Here is a 21,072-nt window from a genome sequence, read left to right as displayed (position 1 = left end):
CGTCTCACGCTCTTTGTTTTAAAGAAAGCTCGAATGATATAATTTTTTGTAGGATTGTAAACAAAGATTCTGGCGACGCTGTAATTCCCAACCAGTTATAGCTCTACCTGAATGGTAACTCACTTCGATCGTTGACTAAGACAGCGATTTTACTGCTGATGATTGTAGTTGGCTACTACATGAAACATGCATGTACAGTGAAGCCTCTTCGCTCCTTTTGTTTGCTGTCATAATGTCGACGTCTTGGCCTTCTTGAAGTCTAGGCCGACATTACCTCTAGTTAGCTTAAAACTTCTCTATAACCAAAAGGGTCGTATAAAAAGCTAACCTTTGGAATGCTTACATATATATATTGTTCCTCAGTTACTTTCTCGCGGGATAGACAATTAAATTGTAATTGTAAACATCTTACTTATTTTGGGGTTCCGAAGAAATAAAGTAGGTACTTTACACTAGGATTTTAAAAGGAAACCAATTATAGCTTCATTAGTTTTTATTGTATTCTCTTTTACTCTGTGATATAATTTTTTTTTAATATTTCAGAATTTTGAATTAAATTCAACAATAATCGAACGACTACATTTTATAACCGCTTACGAAGGATAAAAAAATTAATGTTAAAATAATACGCATTTTAATATTTTGTAATTAAATAGGAAATTAGGAATGATCTGCAAGGGTATCTGTTTAAGGTATTCATACACTTATTTTATCAATTTTATAGAGCATACTTAAAAAACAAGGTCCTTTGGCCATAAGTATGCTCTAGATAAAATAGTATCTCCAGACTCGCCTAAAAGTATGCAGCATTTGTTTGATGACAAATCGGTTTGAGGCGGCGCTAGATTTCTATCAAAGTTTCCAACCATTTATCTACACACGGGAGAGAGACCTTGCGTTTAACGAAGAAAAAATACCGCTAGGCTGCCAAATCTAGGTAACTTTAAGCAGTAGCGTCGCCTTGGTCACACTGAGTCGAACGAGTTTATCGATTTATCGATAAATGTCCGATAGGTTTGGACAGAGAACAACAACATCGCGTCGCGTTCGTTAAAAACGGAAAAGATAAAACTAAATCGGAGTAAACAAGTGTACATACATCCTGTGTTTTTTAACTTCCATTGTGCTGCCTTTAATGATCCGTGCCCGAGTGAATAACTAAATACACACCCATATGGAAAAACGGGAAATCAAGGCGTTGCGATGAGCAGCAGCTCCGAAAAATGGTAGCGTTGTGCAAGTGAATTAATGTCGAATTGCGCACAATTATTATTATTATTTTTATTGGTGGTAGTATGTGCAGTTTGCGCGGACTGGCAAAGTTCGCTGATTTTGCGGACAGGAGGTGGCAATCGCTCGGAATAACGGTGTACAAGAAGACGAAGAGGAAAACAAACTGAAAAGCAGAGCAAGCAAAAAAAAAAAAACAGGAGGAGCAGAAAAAACGCAACAGAGTGAATTGTTTTCCAGTGCTGCCCCCCAATTCTTCCATCCGCTCCCCTTTTTGCACCCCCTCCCCCCCTGAAAATAACCCCCCAAAACAAAAATCAAATTACGTGGCAAGTGGTCAGGCGAGAACAACAACAAACAAGAAAACCTGCTGCTGCAAGTTTTTTTTTTGGTTACCGTTTTGGTTTACTGTACGTGCTAAGAACGCCCCCCAATTTCCGCACCAACACTTAACCACCCTCAACCACCCACCACCCAAATAAAGGAGTACAGCAATCCATCGAAATGTCGTCACTCAAGGTCGCCGTGAGGGTTCGCCCCTTCAACTCCCGGTAAGTCCAGATATTCTATAGCTATTTATAGTCACAACCGAGGTCAAAATAATAGCACCATTAGAAAGAAACAGCCAAATCAGTAATACTCAAACAAAATCAAGGTCTTAAATCGAGGTTATATGATCTTAACTTAAGAATTTCATTTCTATAAAATAAACAAAGTAAAATTTGTACTTAAAAAAAAATACTTCCAAATCCTTTCTTCCAATTTGTTTGGAAAATATGTTCTTAATAATAGGACAAATTAATAAATTGTATCAAAATTTATGTCTTAGTGTTTAATTATTCCATCCTACAAAAAACAAACTTTTTTCCAACTCTTTTTTACTCATCAACTCCTCAAAAAAGTTCAAAAATTGTGTTTTTAGTTAAAAGTCTGATCATATAGTTTACAATATAGCACCTATGAGTAACTTAGTAAATATTTACTTCTTTAATTAGACAGTACGTGTTAAATCCCCTTTAAAACCCAATATAATACTCAAATGAATTGATTAAAGGTAAACACACCTTAAATAGGGATCAAATACATAGGTAGAGCCTATTCCTATGACCATAATTATAAGTAAGAGAATGTTTGTCCGGGACCCGTGATAAGGCCTATAAAGTTTAAAACGCCTCTTAATAAACATTGGGAAATTTTTTTTCGCATTTGACTAGCCCCAAAAAGAATGGAAACAAATCTCTGGAGGTTCCACAATTTCGCTTAACAAATTTCGGTACTAAGAAAACCCCTCGAAATGAAAACATAAAAAGTACCAAGTCTGGTCGAATGTGCCTACTTAAAACCACATTAAACCTATGTATTTTCTACCAACCTCGTCTACGATCGTTAACCGTTTTTGTTGTTGTTTCGTTTTAATTTTTTGTTGTGTCTTTATCTTGTCTATCTGGCGAAGCGGTCATTGCTTTTGGCACAGTTACTTGCGCTTAAAGCCGAATCGGAACAAAAGCAGGCGAAAGAAATACAGAACCGCCAGACAAAGAAAGATATGCCCCGTAATGATGTCATTCATCTCGCGGGGTTCGATATAAAAATCACATGAACCTATACAAAACGGGCTCTATAAGCCCTGAGTTTACGGCCTGCCGTGTGTTAATTGTGCATGAAATAAAACAACATCATCAGCGGCCAAATGCTGTAATTATAATAGCAAAAAACTAGAGCCAAACTCCCTGCCGAGTTGTGACATCATCGTTTTGGCTTAAGCTTATGCAAAGCAGCTACTTAATATGACAGGGAATACTCGATAAAGTGAACCAATAAATTCCATGCCACACCAATTTTTTTTTAAATTTTTAGGTTTTTTTTAAAAAGATCTTTAACATTTATTTTTGACCATATAAGGTTGATAGAATTTTTTCATGTAAAAAGGAAAAATGTAATTTTATTCAAATTTTACTGTAAATATTTTTGCCCACTTTATTTGGCCTCCGGACGGAAATTTTTAGCACATATTTCCACGGCTCCTCAGTGGACATGCAACACTGACTGCCCGTAGTAGCCTCCATGCGAAAACAAAAGCAGAAATCTACTATAATTACGTATAAGTATGTTTATATGCACTGCACCCAAAAAAAAAAAAAAAATTTTGATTTTGGCACGAAACTGGCCGAACAAGTTCCCCATATCTCTTGTGACTCAGACAGGCAAAATTTGTTGGTGTCCCGCATAAATGTTTAATTGAGGAATGAATCAACGCTAAAAAGAATTTCCCGCTGGAAGGGGGGTAAAGATGGTTAAATGGGGCGATAGCTCTGCAAACATAGCCGCTCTTTTTTGTTCCGTAATCTCCATCTGGATGTCTGCTCTCTCATCGGGCCAAAGATTAAAGAATTAAAGCCACTCAAACGCAATGAGCACTGAGCCGACTTGAGTGCAGCATAGCAAAGTGGAGCGGCGTAAAATCATGGACAAGAGGGGAATGACCTAAAATTGTCGCTCGAAATGGGACAAGACACTACTGCGTCATGAAATAAGAATATTTTCAAATCGCAAAATAAATACCCTTACAAAAAATAGTTGTTATAAATGAGATTACGATTATGGGAAATGTAAAAAGTCCCCAAATTGAATCGCAAAATAAATACGCTTATAAGAAATAGTTTTTATAACTGATTATAATTATTTGAAATGTAAAAAGTAAAAAAATATACAAGTTATAATACAATTTAAAACCAAATTTATTGGAACCCTTTTAATTTGAATCTTAAATAAGGGCACTCTAAAACTAATTTCCAAAAGTTTTTTGATTGTAACTTACAAGCACAATCCCCAGAAATTGCTTTAAGAAACTAATTGTTCTCCACAATCCCACGAATTTCTAATAACAGGTTTTTTATTGTGCTAAATAAAGCCAGTGCATAAAATTCTAATAACAATCATGTGATCTTTTTCTGTATATCTCTGCCTAGATGTTATGGCCCGTATAATAGAGTTTATAGGGATTTAGTAATATACTGTAGATCTGTTTTCCCTGAATTGGGTGCTATCAGGGGTCTTCTATTTATTTAGCTGCGCTTCGTGTGTGTTTTTCTTTCCAGTTTGGAGTCTATTTCCGCGTGTGGGTGCCCCTATGAACTCCAGTCAACCGGTTCGGTTCCATCTTTAAACGAATGTTCTATGCCGCGAGACGCGAGTTGTTCCATCTCTTTTATTTGCGCCGCTTTTCCTTTTGATGTTGCAATCAAGTATCAAGTCTTTCGCTTTATTATTCCCTCCAAACCGGATTTTCTTTTTTTAATTCGTAGCTAGTCTGATCACAGGGCAAACATGTCAATTGGATTGCATGGGGCAGTCTATTTCTCTTCTATTTTTCCATTCCCCGTGAAAACGCCCCCTGACTTTTCGCCATTTGTTCGGGTCATGCAAAAATCGTTAATAGGAATATTTATGAGCAAGCTGTGCTGTGCGCCGCTCTATTTATATTCCAACACGAAAGGCCCCGAAGGGCGGTGCTACGGAGGTGTTTGGGAGAAAGAGCAAACAGCATTTATTATATAAAAACTTTAACAATAGGCTATAGAACGACGTCTGTCAGCCAGAGCCCCATTATTTGCGACAAGCTCTGACAAGTTTCATGGACAAATACAAGTAATAAATAAAAATGTCATTTGCACTTCCCTTTTTGCAGTGAGCTCGACATGGACGCCCAGCTCATCATGGAGATGGAGAACAAGAAGACGCGTCTTCTGAAGCCCCGTCTGCAGTCCATTCGCGATGCCGGCCGAGACAATCATCATGACTTCACATTCGACTATTCCTACTGGTCATTCGATGCGGAGGATCCGCACTTTGCCACCCAGGAGCAGGTGTACAGCGATCTCGGCAACGATGTCGTCGACTGCGCCTACGAAGGTGAGCCAAGGTCCCAGGGGTCACACCATTCGATTACGCAATTGTGACGCATTAACCCCCAGCTAATTGAGCGAGTATTGGCCTATGGGCTTTCGCTTTGGGGTCGTCACCCACATGAGAAATGCACAGAAAAAGTCTACAAAATAAGTTAAAAATTAATTTATTACAATGTATTATTTATTTATTATTTTGTGTTATATTTCCTATAAAACATTGATATAATTTGCTAAAGAATTCGCGTTCGAGGAAGGAAAAACCCTTATAAAACCTTAAGAGTGTTGGTATGGGATCGTTACTCATTTGAGCAATGCTCAGAAAAGGCTTAAGAAATTGGTCTGCATTGGCTTGTTAATTTACACAAATTTATTTTTATTTTCCTTAAACCATTACTAGTTTGCTAAAGAATTCGCGCTCGAGGAAGTGAAACCCCTTACAAAACCTCAAGAGGCTTAACTATTTTATGACTAGTTAATTCTTTCACTATTAATTTTTTTTCACTATTCGTATTTATTTTTAGGGAAACATAATTTTTTTTTTAATTTTTTAGTTTTTAAGATTTTAGCATATTGTTTTTCTGTGTACATTTTCCATTAGCCCCACACAGAGAGCGCCTTTTTTTCATTCTGTTTTCTTGCACTCTCGGTTTTGTTTACATTTTCCCTGTGCGTCTGCTTATTGGCTTTGATATTGGGTTTTCCCTCTCGTTTCCCCAAATTTTCTGCTTTGTAAACAACATCGCGGCTCTAAAAATAAAAACAGCACGTATACTAAAAAAAAAGCCCACACAACTTGCCTCAGCTTGAAACGCTCTGCTGGCGACTAATTATAAATGAATTTAAGTTTGTATGCAAGTAGGTGCAGTTAGCAATAATCATGCGAATTTCCTGCTACCGGATGGCTGACCGCCGATCCAGAGTTTTCTAGATTCGGGAGAAATTTCGAGATGATCTATGTTAGACAGGTCATTTATATTTTCATTTTCTTATCTGTTCCACATTTTACTGTCTTTTTTTTTTAATTGAACAATAACAAGATAATAAAAATAGTTATTGCCCACTTAGTAGACTATAAATAATAATCACACGAAAGCAAAACCAATTATGTGGAAGATTCCAGTTTCATTGTCAGTTTTTATTATTGTTAAATACAATTTTAAAATCCTTAATTTAATTTAATTAATCTAGGGTATGTAGTGTTTCGTCTAGCTTTGAAGTAGGCTTGTTTTGATTGCAAAAGCCAAGCAAGAAAGTAAGTCAAACAAAACTTTCGCCTACAACTCAAGATGCCAAGCGAAATGGAACAGCTGTTTCTTGCTTGGCGTTGTTTTGGCACGCTTTCAATATCAAATTACGACAAGCCAAGATTGGCAAAGTGGCAGCGGGAATGTGAGTACGAATGTGAATGCGAATGACAAACAGCTAACATGCATTCGCTATGCAGATAAACCCAAACACTGCAAAACGAGCCATAAACAATGAGTGCACTGGCGACCAACTGGCTGGAATTGAATTAAAACTCTTTGAAAATGTGCAAATGCACAGAAGAAAATTTCAGAATTTTCAATACAATAACTAGATATTTTCCTTAATTCCAATGTGATGAAAACAAAGAAATTTATAAGTATTAAATATTTCTGAAACATGTTTTTTTAACGTATTTGAAATGAATATTCTTATATTAATGTAGAATTTCAAAAGCATACACTCATTATAATTTATATTTATTAATATTATTACTATAATAAGAAAAACATTTTCTAAAACAATTTAGAAAATTCGCCTTTAAATATAGAAAATTTCTAGATATGGAAGATTTCTAGACTAATGTATAGATATTTTTCATGATTTTAAAGAGGTACCCAATAGATATTCTTCAAAAATTCCAAATTCCTATTAAATTACCAAAGTAAATACTTTCATTAGTTAGATTTCTTTCGGTGTGGCTTACTAAACGTCGGACAAATTTTCCTAAGCTTCGAGCATTGTCGGTAATTGTAGTTGCACCACCTGTGCGGTCTCCGATGACGTCGACGAATGCTAAAGCAAATCTTATCTCACACCTGTCGACCATCAAGATTGTCCAACGAGCTGCTGAAACGCTGCTGAGCCGCCCATCCTCCAATCCCCACTTTGTGTAATTCGAGCCGAAGGCACTGGATCCGATGGCTTTAATTGCTGCTGGCTAGGCGCCAACGATGATGTCGCAATTAGATGGCGCTAGTCAAAGTTTTAGATAGGTCATCTCTTGAGTCATCACTTTTATTGAATACAGCGGCTTTGCTTTTCTGGCTGGCAAAAAAGTCGCTTATCGATTTCCCGTCTTTAGCGGGTTAAGTGTCAGTGCAAATATTTGGAATCTCAGGCAGTAAATGCCACTTCAAGTTGATAACAACTGAAGTGCAGTCATAAAATATATCAATGAATGGAAAATATCAATATTTAACAAAGTAAAAGAGTAAAAGTTTATTTGAATTTAATTAATAAATAGGTAAATGTTTATGCTGTTTCTTTTGATGAAAAAATGTCTAAAATGCACCTTTAATTTAGTTAAATTTAAGGAAAAGTTTAAACTATAAATAACAGAATCCATTCGGCATATTAGCACTTCACTTTGTGTTTTAGTCATGCAAAATCTATTTATTTAACCCCAAATAAGGTAACCAATTTTTCTCAATTTTGATATTTATACCCGTTACTCGTAGAGTAAAAGGGTATATTGTATTCGTGCAAAAGTATGTAACAGGGAGAAGGAAGCGTTTCCGACCCCATAAAGTATATATATTCTTGATCAGGATCACTAGCCGAGTCGATCTAGCCATGTCCGTCTGTCCGTCTGTCCGTCTGTCTGTCCGTCTGTCCGTCTGTCCGTCTGTCTGTCTGTATGAACGCTGAGATCTCAGAAACTATAAAAGCTAGAAGATTGGCATTTTGCATGCAGATTTTAGGAGTTCCTACGCAGCGCAAGTTTGTTTCAAAATGGTGCCACGCCCCCTCTAACGCCCACAATCGCTTATATACGATTTTAAAAATTTTAATATTTTGGAAAAGTAAAACTGCAGTTTTATTGTGTTTATCAATACCTATCGAAATGTAGAAGAAATTTTTCAAATCGGACCATTCGTTAAAAAGTTATGCGTGATCAACGTTTTCTATCTCTATCTCCATCTCCCTCGCACTCCCTTTACCTGAGTAACGGGTATCTGATAGTCGGGGCATCCGACTATAACGTTCCCTCTTGTTTTTAATTCCACTTTAAATGTTATGATGTGTCACCGGTGACGGTGCATTCCCATTACTCAAACACGAAGTGCTTGCCTCACTTTTGGGAGGTTCAGCAATTGCAGCACCCTTCGTGACTGGCAATTACCTTTTGAGTAGCATGATGCGCTTGAGTGGCAACCGCCCAACATTCACTTAGCTTTTGTTCTTAAAGTATTTATAAGATAAACTTAATAATCATCATATTGCAAAAACAAATTTTGCCATAATTAATATTAAAATTATATTATATTTTAGGATACAATGCTTGTGTTTTTGCCTACGGGCAGACGGGTTCCGGAAAGACCTTCACCATGATGGGCACGCCGAACAATCCTGGTCTGATACCGCGCATCTGCGAGGAACTGTTTGCTCGCATGCGTGTGGGTCAGGAATCCGGAACCGGCTATAGGACACATGCCAGCTATCTGGAGATCTACAATGAGAGGGTCAAGGATCTGCTGGCGGCACAGAGCACTGGACATGGTCTAAGGGTTCGGGAGCATCGAAGCTTGGGTCCCTATGTGGAGAACCTTTCGCAGCATGCAGTCTCCGATTTCGATGAGATTCAGGTGAGTTGTTTGGAATTCCTGGCATCTGAGAATCGGGTAGTAATTTTTAAAAAATCCTTCACAGGAATGCATCGCCCGGGGAAATGCGCAACGCACCACGGCCAGCACCAACATGAACGATACGAGCAGCCGCAGTCACGCCATCTTTACGATCACATTTGTGCAGGCGGTCTTCATGAATGACATGCCAAGCGAGACAGTCTCGAAGATCCATTTGGTCGATCTGGCAGGCAGGTGCGTAAGCGTAAACGTAAACGTAAACGCAAGCGGAGCATGAAGCGCTGCTCTAGAAAGTAAAATCACACTAGGGAAAAATATATGTATCTCGTAATTTAAAGGAAAAGCTATTTTAGAAAATATTCCTCCTGAAAAAAATCTCGTAATTTATAGGAAAAGTAATTATAGAAAATTTTCCTTCTGAAAATTACCTATACAGAAATCTTAATTGATAAAAACAGTCTTCGGTAGATCTTAAATAAATGCTTCGAGGTGAACAGACTTTATAAAAATGAGAATTACATTTTTGTAAAACGATATGACTTTTATTAATTTATGAAATTAGAATATACAAATTTTAACAAGTAAATAATATAAATTTTGTATAAATGTCACAAGATTATTTGTAATGTAGTAGTAAGTTATTATAACTTATACTTTTTTTAAGGCTAACACTCAGACTTATATTTAACTCATCCCCCATCCTTCTTTCTTTCAGTGAGCGTGCCAATGCAACGGGGGCAACAGGTCAGCGCTTGAAGGAGGGCGCCCACATCAACAAATCGCTGGTGACTCTGGGTAGCGTGATCTCGGCCCTGGCAGAACAGACGGGTGGCGGCCAAAACAGCAGTAGCAGTAGCTCCGCCCTGGCCACCACCCCGAATGGGGCCAGCAAGCGAGTGCTCTATATACCGTATCGCGACTCCATCCTCACGTGGCTTCTTAAGGACAGTTTGGGCGGCAACAGCAAGACCATCATGATAGCGGCCCTTTCGCCGGCCGATTGTAACTACAGTGAAACACTCAGCACGCTGCGGTACGCCAATCGGGCGAAGAACATCATCAACAAGCCGACGGTGAACGAAGATACGAATGTCAAGCTGATCCGCGAGCTCAGGGAGGAGATCAATAAGCTCAAGTCCATGTTGTCGGGGGATATTGTAAGTAGCTATCATATGAGATTATTCCCACTTAATAATTATATAACCTATTATTTTAGCACTCACTGCAGCCATCGCTCAAGGTTTTAGCCGATCTGCAGAAGAAGGAGGCTCAGGAGAAAGTACTCACCGAGGAATGGACGGAAAAGTGGAAGGTGGCCCAGTCCATTTTGCAGGAGCAAAAGAGCCTGGGTCTGCGCAAGTCGGGCGTGGGCGTGGTTCTTGACTCAGAGATGCCGCATCTGATTGGCATCCACAACGACGTGACCACAGGCGTGACCCTGTACAGTCTGAAGGAGGGCGAGACGCGCATCGGCAGCGAGAATGCGGATGTGGCGCAGGACATTGAGTTGGCCGGCGATGGAATACGAGCGCAGCATTGCAGCATTGTCCTGAAGGGCGGCGTGGTTACGCTGCATCCCTGGCCTTTGGCCCAGTGCTGGGTGAACGCCCATCTAATTGACGAACCCAAGCAGATCTCGCAGGGCGATATCATATTGCTGGGCCGAACCAATATCTTCCGGTTTAACAATCCCGCCGAGGCGGCTAAGCTGAGGAAGGATTTGAGTCGCTCGCAACTGGACATGTCGCGGCTGTCGCTGATCACCTCCTCCAAGGAAAACCTACTCACCTGCAGCATATACTCGGATGAGGATGGGGCATCCCCTTATAAACGGCCGGAGAGACAGTATTATCCCCAGCGTCCTATGTCGCGAGACGATCCCGAGATGCAGGACGAGAATCGAAAGATTCTAGATACCATCGAAAATGCCCTGAAGCAGCTCAATGTGGTAAGTGGATAAAAGTGTAATATATAGATATTTCATTATTATAAATTGTAATTTTCTCTTTTTAGGAACGCGTCCAGATGCACGACCAATACAAGACGAAAGTGCGCAAGCTGACCGAAGAGCTTATCCGTTTGGAGCAGGAGGAAATGGATGGCTTGCAGGTCTTAAACTGCCGCGAACAGGAGCTAGTTGCCCGCAAGGACATGTTGCTGTGGGAGAAGAACAATGAGAAGGTTCAGGTGCGTGCCTCCGATCCCATCCGTTTGATCGCATGTCATCATCATTAATTGTTCTTCAATATGAATGGATTGATCTTCATTGTGCTTGTTAAATTGCCTGCTCTACCTTATTGTTTTCCTTGTTTTTGCTTTATGTTCCTTACGATTTTCTGTTCGTTCCATTTTCGTTTTAGATCGACATTGTGTGTAGACAAATTTCAGCGTTTCAGACGCAGCTCGACTCTAAGAAACGAGATTTCTCTGAGTATGTAGCGAAAGAATTGCAGGAACTGCAAGATTGTGGCAAACTGGACGAGGTTTGTTCGTTTGTTTAGAAATTCTTTGCCTAGATATTAGATTAGATAATAATACTCCTCTATTAAATGTAATATTTAACAAATGGTTTTCTGTATTCACAGATGGGAATGAAGATCGAAGAGGGCACTCCACTGAACGATGAACTGCTATTGCAGGTGTCGGATTCCTTGGATTTGTTTGCAGCACAGTTTATAAAGGACACTGTGCGAAGAAATGTAATTAAAATTATTTAATGATCGTAAAAAGATCTTATTACTATATTTAAACCGTTTCAGAACGAGGAAATCCGCAAACTGGACGAACAAATAGCCGAAAAGGAGAGAATACTCAATGCCAGCACCACTAAAATAGCCAAGGTCGATGAGACCATGCTGGAGATTCAGGCCCAGCTGGAGCGTCTGCGTCTGGAACGCGCCGAAAGTGAGGCCGAGTCTCAGGCGATGGTGCGCACCAGGAAGCAGAACATGAAGCTGCAGTTGGCCAACAAGTCCATGTCCACCTCGACCAGCACAACCGAGGCTGACGATGTGTCCAAGTCGGACACGTACGAAACCTGTGATACCTTCCACACCGCCCAGTCCAACCTGTCGCTCGTCTCATCGCCCACCATCACGGAGGGCCAGCAGTCGCCGCTGAGCAATTGTTCCTGCGATGCGGAGGACGAGGCTGAGGACACGCGCAAGGACGACCTTTCGGGTAGCAGCGAGGAGACCTCACGCACCTGTACCGCCGGTCCCAGCAGTGGGAGTGGCAGTGCCAGCGTGGGAATAGGTGGCTCCGGCTCAGCGCCCAGCGCAACTCCCAGTTCACAGGCCATCATGAGCGACAGTGGCGTCTGCCTGGACAGTCGCAATCAGGCTCTGCTCCAGAATGGCCACCTCAACAACTACAAGCAGGGAGTGCGAACCAGCGACGAGGACACCGGCTCCTGTTCCTCCTGCGAGTTGGGACGACACTCGGACTCGGCCCGTCCTTACTGTCCGCTGCATTCGCTGCGGCGCAAAATCGCTGCTCAAAAGGCTCTGATCATGAAGAACCTCGAAACGGACTTGAACAAGGTCCAGTTGGATGAGCATATTGCAGATCTGCAGGATCTCCAGCGGCGCTACATTCAAATGGAGCAGGAAATGCTGCAATCTGTGCAGGATTTGGAGGCGCATTCTCAGTGCTGTGCCGACGAGCGGTCTGGAATGGAAAGGCAGTACGAGCTGGCCAGTTCCATTATGCGTTCGAGTGTCATGAGTCCCACCAGCATGGAGGAGTCCACTTCGCAGATTTACTCACCCAGCATGACAAGATCCTGTCCATCCATGCGAGAGTTTCGTAAGTGCTTTAAAAGGATATTTATAAAAATTACCCCTGTAATTATTTAATTTGCATTTTTCTTTTAGCTGATGGCGAACACTTCATTACCATCCCGAGTTTTGTAATGCGGGGCGCCGGCAAGCAAACGCACTACGAATACGAGGTTCGCATCGCTCTACCCGATGGCAAGTTGAACATTCTGCGGCGATACAGTCGCTTCAGGGAGCTGCATCTGTGCATGAAGCACTGCTACGGAGCCAAGGTATGAAGCCTGCTAAAAGCAAAGTTTTTAATTTAATTAACGAATTAATTTCTAACCAGATATCTGCACTTCCGTTTCCGCGGCGAGAGCTCTTCGCCTCGAACAGCGAACCGGTGGCGAAACATCGTCGCCGTCTACTGGAATTATATTTGCGACGCCTGTTCGTCGTGTGCTCAAAGATTCCGCAGTGCCCCATCTACGAGGGACCCGGCGGAACGGGCCTAACACGATCCTCCCTCGTCCAGCTGTCGTCTTTTTTCAAGAAAGGCCTGTTCGAGAACGGCAAGCACGGGACGGGATAATAGTTAACCTACTGCTGAATTATCTCCTGCCTACAGTGTGTCTTTTTATTTACTTGTACTACCTGTTAAGCTATATGAACGACAACATGGACCTGTTTTGATTAGCTAGCCGAAACTACTGTGTAGAAGATTATTTAGCTGTAAGCCCCCCTATAATTAGCTATGTAAGACCACCAGTGTCCTTTCTCACACCCGAGCGATATGTGCGACATTTTTTATACCCATTGTTATCAACTGAATCGGAGCTTTATATTGAAATCACTGTAAAAATGTAACTGCCAGCGGCGATGTTGCAATCTCTGATTTGTACTTTTACCAAGTGCAAATATGTATTCTATCTATTATGATCATCGTGTTGGAGGTTTGTTTAGATGGTTTGTTGGTGTTTTGCGGCCAGTTTTAATTAGTTAATTATTTCTCTCTTTACTAGTTAAATATACGCATAGGTGTACGACTTCCATAAAGTTATTCCAGTTATTTAGTCTGTGATTACCAACTGAAGTTATTGAACAGAATCCAAGCAAATGAACACGTAACTGAACATTTCACGAGCGAGTAATAGTAATCCAAAACTGACAACTCCGTAGCCTACAATCTCTTACTCGTAAGCTAATTGTACAAATCGAACACTGATGGGTCTAGGTGGGCAGATGTTTAGCAGTAGGTATTAGGTATACTAGCCACTAAGCTCTAGCTCTAAGTCGATGCGTCGCAATTATACTAAACTAATTATGAGTACAATTCCCGAAAATGTAACAACATGAAATGTTCAATGTAAAAAGCATAGAGTAAGTTTACTTATTATGGCAATATGCTAGTTGATATTGAATGGTGAAATTGGTCGATCGTCGGATCGATGGCAATAAGTGAAACAATAATAGCCTAGATGTAGGAAACCTGATGGTTCCGCCCACTCAAACGGACGCCCCTCAGGGGCAGGCCAACACCGATTTGACAACAGAGTGGTTGCTGTCATAAAAAAAATAAATACGTAAATATATAAAAATCAATGAAGAGTTTTTATTTTATTCATTCTTGGGTAAGCAGTGAACTAATGTTGAGACCACCACTGTATCGAATGTAATGTACGTAAATTATACATGGTGTATTTTTACATGACCTGTTTACTACATCTATTATACTTTTGTAGATGTAGAAGGAGGAATTGAAGAATTTGTAGGAAAAGATTTCTTTTTTTTTATTTAAATACTTAATATAATCAATTCTGTTTATGTTTTCTTGTTTTCTTTACCTCAACCGTTATAAACTTTCAATTCGCTGATATTAGCTCTTTGCATATATTTTGTTTGAGCAAACACTTGTATTTTAAATTGTACGAGAATAATAATATAGCCAAATATGGTGACAACCATCTGAAAATATATAGTTGTGTATGAAATCTTGATATTAAATTTATAATATACCCCTCCAAAGCACTTGAGATTGATGTCGAATAATCCGGCACAGGTGAAACGGAGCTTAAGGTGTTGCATTTGCAGGGAGTATTCCCTGAGGCCCATTTTTAGCATTGGATAATCTTCGGCAGCAGGCAAGCCATATATATGAAGAAAGGTTCGTGGGATGCTATTGTACTAAAATATTTTTGAGATCAAAAACTATAGTTCTTAAATATATTTAAAGAGAAAGGCGTACCGCATTGATGCAGAGCTCAGTATAAAAACAGGCCAGAAAAACATTGATCGATAATAAAGAACAAACCCCGATGCGCACTATGTAAAAAAAATATTTTCTTAATTTATATAAGACTTGATATATTATAAGACTTACTATATTGACAGCAATCGTTGGGATTGATAGATTTTATAAGAGCCCAGTTGACAATGTGCGAAATGCTCAATCCATTGAATACAAACAGCAGAGTCATGGAAAAGGTAAAATATGTTCCAATCTCGTCCACCAATTTCCAGATTCGTCCCACCAGCAACTGATTTCTTTTTAAAATTACACACAACTCCTGAATCCTTTCACTGCAGTTACAATCCTCTAGTTCTACACCGATTTGCTGGAGGATATGTCGTAGCCGAAGAATTAGTTCATAAATCAGAAAAACGAACACGCAATACTCGGCAATTTTGAATTGCAACATTATTAGGATGATCTCGGTGAGGACTTTGTTTGCCCAGTGGAGAAAGGGTCCCAGTCCCACGAGGGTAAAGCGAGGTGTAAGACCTGCGATCAACACCATCCAGAGTCCAATAAATAGAGCCAGTCTGTAGCGAAAGCTCAACCAATATCTCCGGCCACTAAAACCCTTCAAAGCCTTGTTAATATCCTTCTCCAGTTCCGCAATCTCCTCAAAGATTCGTCGAAGTCGTTGAAAGTTTAGGAGCATATTCAGTTGATTACCAGTAGCCATGGCGACCACGAGAATCTTTTGAGTCCTTCCCATTACTCGACTAAAATCCTCCGCCCGGAAAAGATCTAATTCCAGGTGTAGAGCCACAATATTCGCATAGCACTCGTATATGACAACCAGAAGAATTGCCATTAGATAAGAGCTGTATCCTGCTATCAAGTAGCCTCTACGTCGCCTGTGCAATGTCCTTGTGAAAAAAGCAGGTGGGGGTGTAAGTCCAAATAAGGAAAAAACCTGAAGATAAGGACGAGTGGTGGTCAGCAGACGACTTCGATTCGCTTCCATGTTCGTCGAGGTGTTGAAAAGAACTGGCGAAAGTGCTTAGCTGGCTGGTAATTAACTTAGCAAACAATTTTCCTATAATTGGTTTGATAAGATGATCAAAACGCTTGTCGAAGTTTACAACTTTCCATTCTATATTGTGAGTATTTATATTACACAGAAAGAAATAAATTAAATAATTGTGGTCGAGAAAAATTTAATCACAAATTTTTTGCATTGCATTTTTTAATAATATTTTTTAAAAAGAAAAGTGTGAAAAATGTAGTTAATCAATAATTTCGCTATTATTTCGATTATATTTTAATTGCGCAAGGAACTGAATTTTGAACTGTACCACAATAATTATATATCCAAGTATGGTGACCACCATCTAAAATAGAATTTTTGATTATAAAGATATAATATTTGGGTATATCTTTACCCCTCCAAAGTACTTGAGATTAATGTCAAAGAACCCTCCGCAGGTGAAAAGGAGCTTAAGATGTTGCATTTGCAAGGAGTATTCTCTTCGTCCCATTTTAAGTATTGAAAATTCCTCAGCTACAGGTAAGTACCCAATTTGGTGAAGAATTCGTGTAATGCTATTGTACTGAAATATTTAAAGGAAAATTAAATATATCACCTTTATAATATAAGTCACACTTACAGCTCGAATGCAGTATTCACTATAAAGACAGGCCAGCAGAAGATTGATCGATAGTAATAGAGCAGCCCCTAATCTTCCTATAAAAAAGATAGAATATATAAAGGGGCAATTCGTAATGACTCTACCTACTGTATTGATGGGAATCATTGGGATTGATAGATTTCGTGATGGCCCAGTTGACAATGTGCAGAATGGTGAGTCCATTGTACAGGAACAGCAGCATCATAGATACGTTGAAATATTTTCCAATCTCTTCCACCAAACTCCAGATTCGTCCAACCAGCAACTGATTCCGTTTCAAGGTAACACATAGCTCTTGAATTCTGTTCCTGCAATTACAATCCTCAAGTTCGGAATGGATTTCCTCGAGGATATGACGCCCTCGAAGGATCAACTCATAGACCAGCAGAACGAAGAGGCAAAACTCAGGACCCTTAAGTTGCTGCATTATAAGGATTATCTCGGTGAGTATTTCGTTTGTCCAGTGGAAACGGGTTCCTTGGCGTCCCAGCGTAACGTGTGGCATAAAACCCACTAGAGTAACGATCCACAGTCCCACAGAAAGGCCCAGTCGGAAACGAAAGCTCCACCAGGGCCTTTGTTTAATAGAACCAATAAATACTTTATCCATCTCATGCTCCAGATCCGCAATTTCCTCATAGATCCTTCGAAGACGTCGAAAGTTCAGCAGCATATTTATCTGATTGCAAGTAGCCATGGCTACCATAAGAAACTTTTGTGTTCTTCCCATCACTTTGCTGAAATCCTCAGCGTGGAACTGATGTATATCCCGTTGTAGGGCTATAATATTCGCATAGCACTCATATATGACCACCGAAAGGATTGCCAGTAAATAGCAACTGTTTCCTGCTATGAAGTATCCTCTACGTCGTATGTGCAATGTCCTGGTGAAAAATACAGGCGGGGGTGTGAGACCGAATATGGAAAAAACCTGAAGATAAGGACGTGCTGTGGTGAGCAGTCGACTTCGATGGGCTTCCATGTCCGGCAAGAAGTTGGAAAGGACTGGCAAAAGTGCGTAGCCCCACGAGGTAATTAACTTGGCAAACACTTTATAGTAATTGGTTAGATTAGATGGCTGAATGTTGTAAGATAAGATGGCTGATTATTTTACAATGATATACATTTTATTGTTACCAATCATTATAGCTTACTATATTTCACTAATGAGCTCTTGTAATTTCGTAGGCATTTTAAGACCCGATGGAGGTAGTTGTTAGAACATCGAAATAGCAATATTCTTTATCTATAGTTTTAACATTTATTTATAAAGCCTTGAAGATTTAAAAAATATTTTTCCCGATGACTGAATAATTGAGTACCTACATATTGGTTCTGTTTATTTATTTTTACTGAAATATTTTTATCTCACTCATTATACATTTCGCTAATGTTATGACTTTCAAAATATTTTGATTGAGCAAAAACTTGAATTTTGAATTGTATAAGAATAATAATATATCCAAATATGGTAACGACCATCTGAAAAGAGGTGGTTGAGTTCAAAATGGCAATTTAAAAAAAATTTATTTATACCCCTCCAAAATACTTGAGATTGATGTCGAAGAAGCCGCCGCATGTGAAAACTAGCTTTAGATTTTGCATTTGCAAGGAGTACTCCCTTAGTCCCATTTTTAACATTGGATAATCTTCTGCTACAGGCAAGCAATAAATTTGGTGTAGAATTTGTGGGATGCTGTTGTACTATAAGAGTTTTGCAGATAAGAAATTGTTTAACATATATCACTATGGACGGCAGTCCATGTAGTGACGAAGCGCACCAGGAGGGTGTGCGAAGGCGACTACTATATATACACGAAGAAATGAAAATCTACTGTGATGGTCCGATCATAATGAATGATACACCTATCGAAAGGTATTGCGAAAACTAACAGGATTGCATACCAAGACTCTAAGAAAATCAATTGGCTTGGGAGAGAGAGCGGTGAAAGTAAAAAAGTGAATATTTCGAAATTTGGAGCTGTTGGGGCCGGTGGGGATAATTGCCCCCTCTCAATGTTTTAGTTGTATTCCTTTTGAAAATACCCGTCGAATGAGGGGTCATTTGTCAAAATCCGACGCTCCGTTCAAAAGTTATAGCCAAAATAAGATTTTCTTCGTCTTCCCAAAATGAAAATTTAATTCTGTTTGTCAGTTTGTCAGTTTGTCAGTTTGTCAGTTTGTCAGTTTGTCAGTTTGTCAGTTTGTCCAAAACATGTTTTCTAAGTTTTGAAAATTTGATATGACGTTCATCACATCGATATAAAAAACTTTTGTTCTACCACTTTTGGAAAAACTCGCTAGTTTAGCGGGAAAACAGCTATAAGTAGCTAAAATTCGGAAAGCCGTAACTTCTATACTACTAAAGCTACAGACTTGTGCTGCATCTCGTTTGAAAGGTATTTTGAAATGCTATAAACGCCATTTATATGCAACTTGTGTAAATGTAATAGTTAAAAAAATATGAACAAAAGACAATTTTTTAAAACTTTTTTTTTAGCTTTTTTTTATTTTTTTCAAAAACGGCTCTAACGATTTTCTTTAAAACTTTAAACTGTATAGCCCTTGAGATTCCTTAAATTTTGGTATATAACACATTACTGTAAAAAGTCACGTTTAAAAGTTATTTTTATACGAAAATAGCCACTTTTGCAAGCTCGAACTACTAACGCTCCCTGAGTATTGAAATTTGTGTGAGGGTATCCGAACTGTATTTTAGGGTCATGGAATCAGTAAATTTGCACTTAAGAGTTCCATATAGGAATCTTTTGTTCTACGACTTTTGGAAAAAGCCGCTACTTTAGCGGGAAAAAGCTAAAAATAGCTACATTTCGTTAGTTTGTAAGTTCTACACTACTAAAGGTACAGACATGTGCTATACCTCGTTTAAAAGGTATTTTGAAATACTTCAACGCCTTTTTAACTGAATTCGTTAAAATACAATAGTTTAAAAATTATGATTTATGACCAATTTAAATTTAAATGTTTATATTAGCACCTATGAGAGCAAAAGTAAACAAACAAAAACTTCTGATATCAAATAAAAACACCTCTTAACGAGGTAAAAAACTAGTGACGAACGCACCTTCAACATACAAAAGTTCTGATATCAACATTTGTGACGAAAAATTATTACACTCGTCATTAAATAGACTTTCTAATATTTTCTCATTCGGCACGCTGCAATAGAAAATGCCTGTGAAGGGAAAAAGGCTGGAATAGTTTGCTAGGGCGGGCCGAATGAGAAAATATTAGAAAGTCTATTTAATGACGAGTGTAATAATTTTTCGTCACAAATGTTGATATCAGAACTTTTGTATGTTGAAGGTGCGTTCGTCACTAGTTTTTTACCTCGTTAAGAGGTGTTTTTATTTGATATATATAAGAAATATTTTACCGCTTTGATGCAGAATTCACTTGAAAGGCAGGCCAGAAAAATATTGATCGTTAGCAAGAGGCTAACACCGATTCGCGCTATAAGAAGTAAATTAAAAAGAAAAGTTCGTTAAATCTATATAAAACACTTACAGTACTGACAGCAATCGTTGGGATTTATAGATTTTATCAGAGCCCAGTTTACGACGTGCAAGATGGTCAGTCCATTGTAGAGAAACAGCAGCGTCATGGATAAGGTGAAATAAGATCCAATCTCACCCGCCAACCTCCAGGTTTTTCCCACCAGTAACTGATTGTTCTTCAGAAGCACACAAAGCTCCTGAATCCTCTCCCTGCTATTAAAATTCTCAAGTTCAACCTGGATCTGCTCGAGGATATGTTTCAGTCGGAGAATCAGTTCGTATATCAGTAACACAAAAACGCAATACTCTGGAACTTTAAGTTGTAGCGTTATCAAAATGATCTCGGTAGCTATTTTATTTGCCCAGTGGAGGAGGGGAGCCAGTCGACGAATTGTTAGGCGCGGAACCAGACTTATGATCAGCACTATCCACAGACCCACAAAAAGGGCTAATCGGTATCGAAAGCTCCACCAATATCTCCTTCCACCAAAACCCTTTAAATTCTTATCTATCTGCAGTTCCAGATCAGCAACATCCTGGTAGATACGATAGAGTCGCCGAAAGTTCAGCAGCATATTAAGTTGGTTGCAAGTAGCAATGGTCACCACGAGAACTTTTTGCGTCCTTCCCATAACTTTGCTGAAATCCTCCGAATGGAACTGCTCTATTTCCTGATGTAGGGCTATAATGTTGGCATAACACTCATAGAAAACCACCAGAAGAATTCCAATCAAATAAAAGATGAATCCTGCTATTAAATAGCCTCTATGACGTTTGTGCAATGTCCTGGTGAAAAATACCGGCGGAGGTGTAAGTCCAAAGAGTGAAAGAACCTGAAGATAAGGACGAGCTGTGGTCAGCAGACGACTGCGATTCACTTCCATGTCCGTCGAGGTATCGATGG

At 39.3% G+C, this 21,072-nt stretch overlaps 4 protein-coding genes across 5 annotated transcripts; 1 reads left to right on the top strand and 3 right to left on the bottom strand.

Moving 5' to 3' along the window:
* Positions 1 to 1,552: 1,552 nt before the first annotated feature.
* On the top strand, positions 1,553 to 14,334 carry Klp98A (kinesin-like protein 98A). Of its 2 annotated transcripts, XM_017154075.3 has the most exons (12): positions 1,555 to 1,781; positions 4,919 to 5,142; positions 8,658 to 8,971; positions 9,036 to 9,205; positions 9,687 to 10,128; positions 10,188 to 10,919; positions 10,985 to 11,158; positions 11,332 to 11,454; positions 11,557 to 11,670; positions 11,731 to 12,778; positions 12,847 to 13,022; positions 13,082 to 14,334. In XM_017154075.3, exons 1-12 carry the CDS (start codon positions 1,735 to 1,737, stop codon positions 13,322 to 13,324), a joined length of 3,807 nt encoding a protein of 1,268 aa, XP_017009564.3. In that variant the 5' UTR covers positions 1,555 to 1,734; the 3' UTR covers positions 13,325 to 14,334. The 2 variants fall into 2 exon arrangements, with proteins under 2 accessions (XP_070072604.1, XP_017009564.3); XM_070216503.1 differs by lacking the exon at positions 11,332 to 11,454 and having other exon boundaries at positions 1,553 to 1,781.
* Positions 14,335 to 14,577: 243 nt separating this feature from the next.
* On the bottom strand, positions 14,578 to 15,986 carry Gr98d (Gustatory receptor 98d). Its single transcript, XM_017153474.2, has 4 exons — positions 15,113 to 15,986; positions 14,978 to 15,054; positions 14,749 to 14,916; positions 14,578 to 14,697 (listed from the first exon to the last, which is right to left on the bottom strand). Exons 1-4 carry the CDS (start codon positions 15,984 to 15,986, stop codon positions 14,578 to 14,580), a joined length of 1,239 nt encoding a protein of 412 aa, XP_017008963.2.
* Positions 15,987 to 16,248: 262 nt separating this feature from the next.
* LOC108065461 (putative gustatory receptor 98d) lies at positions 16,249 to 17,632 on the bottom strand. Its single transcript, XM_017153463.2, has 4 exons — positions 16,759 to 17,632; positions 16,630 to 16,706; positions 16,405 to 16,572; positions 16,249 to 16,353 (listed from the first exon to the last, which is right to left on the bottom strand). Exons 1-4 carry the CDS (start codon positions 17,630 to 17,632, stop codon positions 16,249 to 16,251), a joined length of 1,224 nt encoding a protein of 407 aa, XP_017008952.2.
* Positions 17,633 to 18,018: 386 nt separating this feature from the next.
* LOC108065453 (putative gustatory receptor 98d) lies at positions 18,019 to 21,052 on the bottom strand. The gene is made up of 4 exons (XM_044395490.1): positions 20,179 to 21,052; positions 20,048 to 20,124; positions 18,187 to 18,354; positions 18,019 to 18,132 (listed from the first exon to the last, which is right to left on the bottom strand). The coding sequence occupies exons 1-4, from the start codon at positions 21,050 to 21,052 to the stop codon at positions 18,019 to 18,021; spliced, it is 1,233 nt and encodes a 410-aa protein (XP_044251425.1).
* Between the last annotated feature and the right edge of the window lie 20 nt (positions 21,053 to 21,072).

This window comes from Drosophila takahashii, chromosome 3R (assembly GCF_030179915.1).
Source record: "Drosophila takahashii strain IR98-3 E-12201 chromosome 3R, DtakHiC1v2, whole genome shotgun sequence".
In the NCBI taxonomy this organism is placed as follows: Eukaryota; Metazoa; Arthropoda; class Insecta; order Diptera; family Drosophilidae; genus Drosophila; species Drosophila takahashii.
This window is presented reverse-complemented; position numbering and strand designations above follow the sequence as displayed.

Coding starts and splice junctions, on each gene's coding strand:
- Klp98A (XM_017154075.3), top strand. CDS start 1,735: ATGTCGTCACTCAAGGTCGCCGTGAGGGTTCGCCCCTTCAACTCCCG. Junction 5,143..8,657: donor CGTCGACTGCGCCTACGAAG/GTGAGCCAAGGT, acceptor ATTATATTTTAG/GATACAATGCTTGTGTTTTT. Junction 11,671..11,730: donor AGGACACTGTGCGAAGAAAT/GTAATTAAAATT, acceptor AAACCGTTTCAG/AACGAGGAAATCCGCAAACT.
- Gr98d (XM_017153474.2), bottom strand. CDS start 15,986: ATGGAAGCGAATCGAAGTCGTCTGCTGACCACCACTCGTCCTTATCTT. Junction 15,055..15,112: donor CAACGATTGCTGTCAATATA/GTAAGTCTTATA, acceptor TTTTTTACATAG/TGCGCATCGGGGTTTGTTCT. Junction 14,698..14,748: donor ATCTCAAGTGCTTTGGAGGG/GTATATTATAAA, acceptor ATATATTTTCAG/ATGGTTGTCACCATATTTGG.
- LOC108065461 (XM_017153463.2), bottom strand. CDS start 17,632: ATGGAAGCCCATCGAAGTCGACTGCTCACCACAGCACGTCCTTATCTT. Junction 16,573..16,629: donor GTGAATACTGCATTCGAGCT/GTAAGTGTGACT, acceptor TAAATATTTCAG/TACAATAGCATTACACGAAT. Junction 16,354..16,404: donor ATCTCAAGTACTTTGGAGGG/GTAAAGATATAC, acceptor ATTCTATTTTAG/ATGGTGGTCACCATACTTGG.
- LOC108065453 (XM_044395490.1), bottom strand. CDS start 21,052: ATGGAAGTGAATCGCAGTCGTCTGCTGACCACAGCTCGTCCTTATCTT. Junction 18,355..20,047: donor GTGAATTCTGCATCAAAGCG/GTAAAATATTTC, acceptor AAACTCTTATAG/TACAACAGCATCCCACAAAT. Junction 18,133..18,186: donor ATCTCAAGTATTTTGGAGGG/GTATAAATAAAT, acceptor ACCTCTTTTCAG/ATGGTCGTTACCATATTTGG.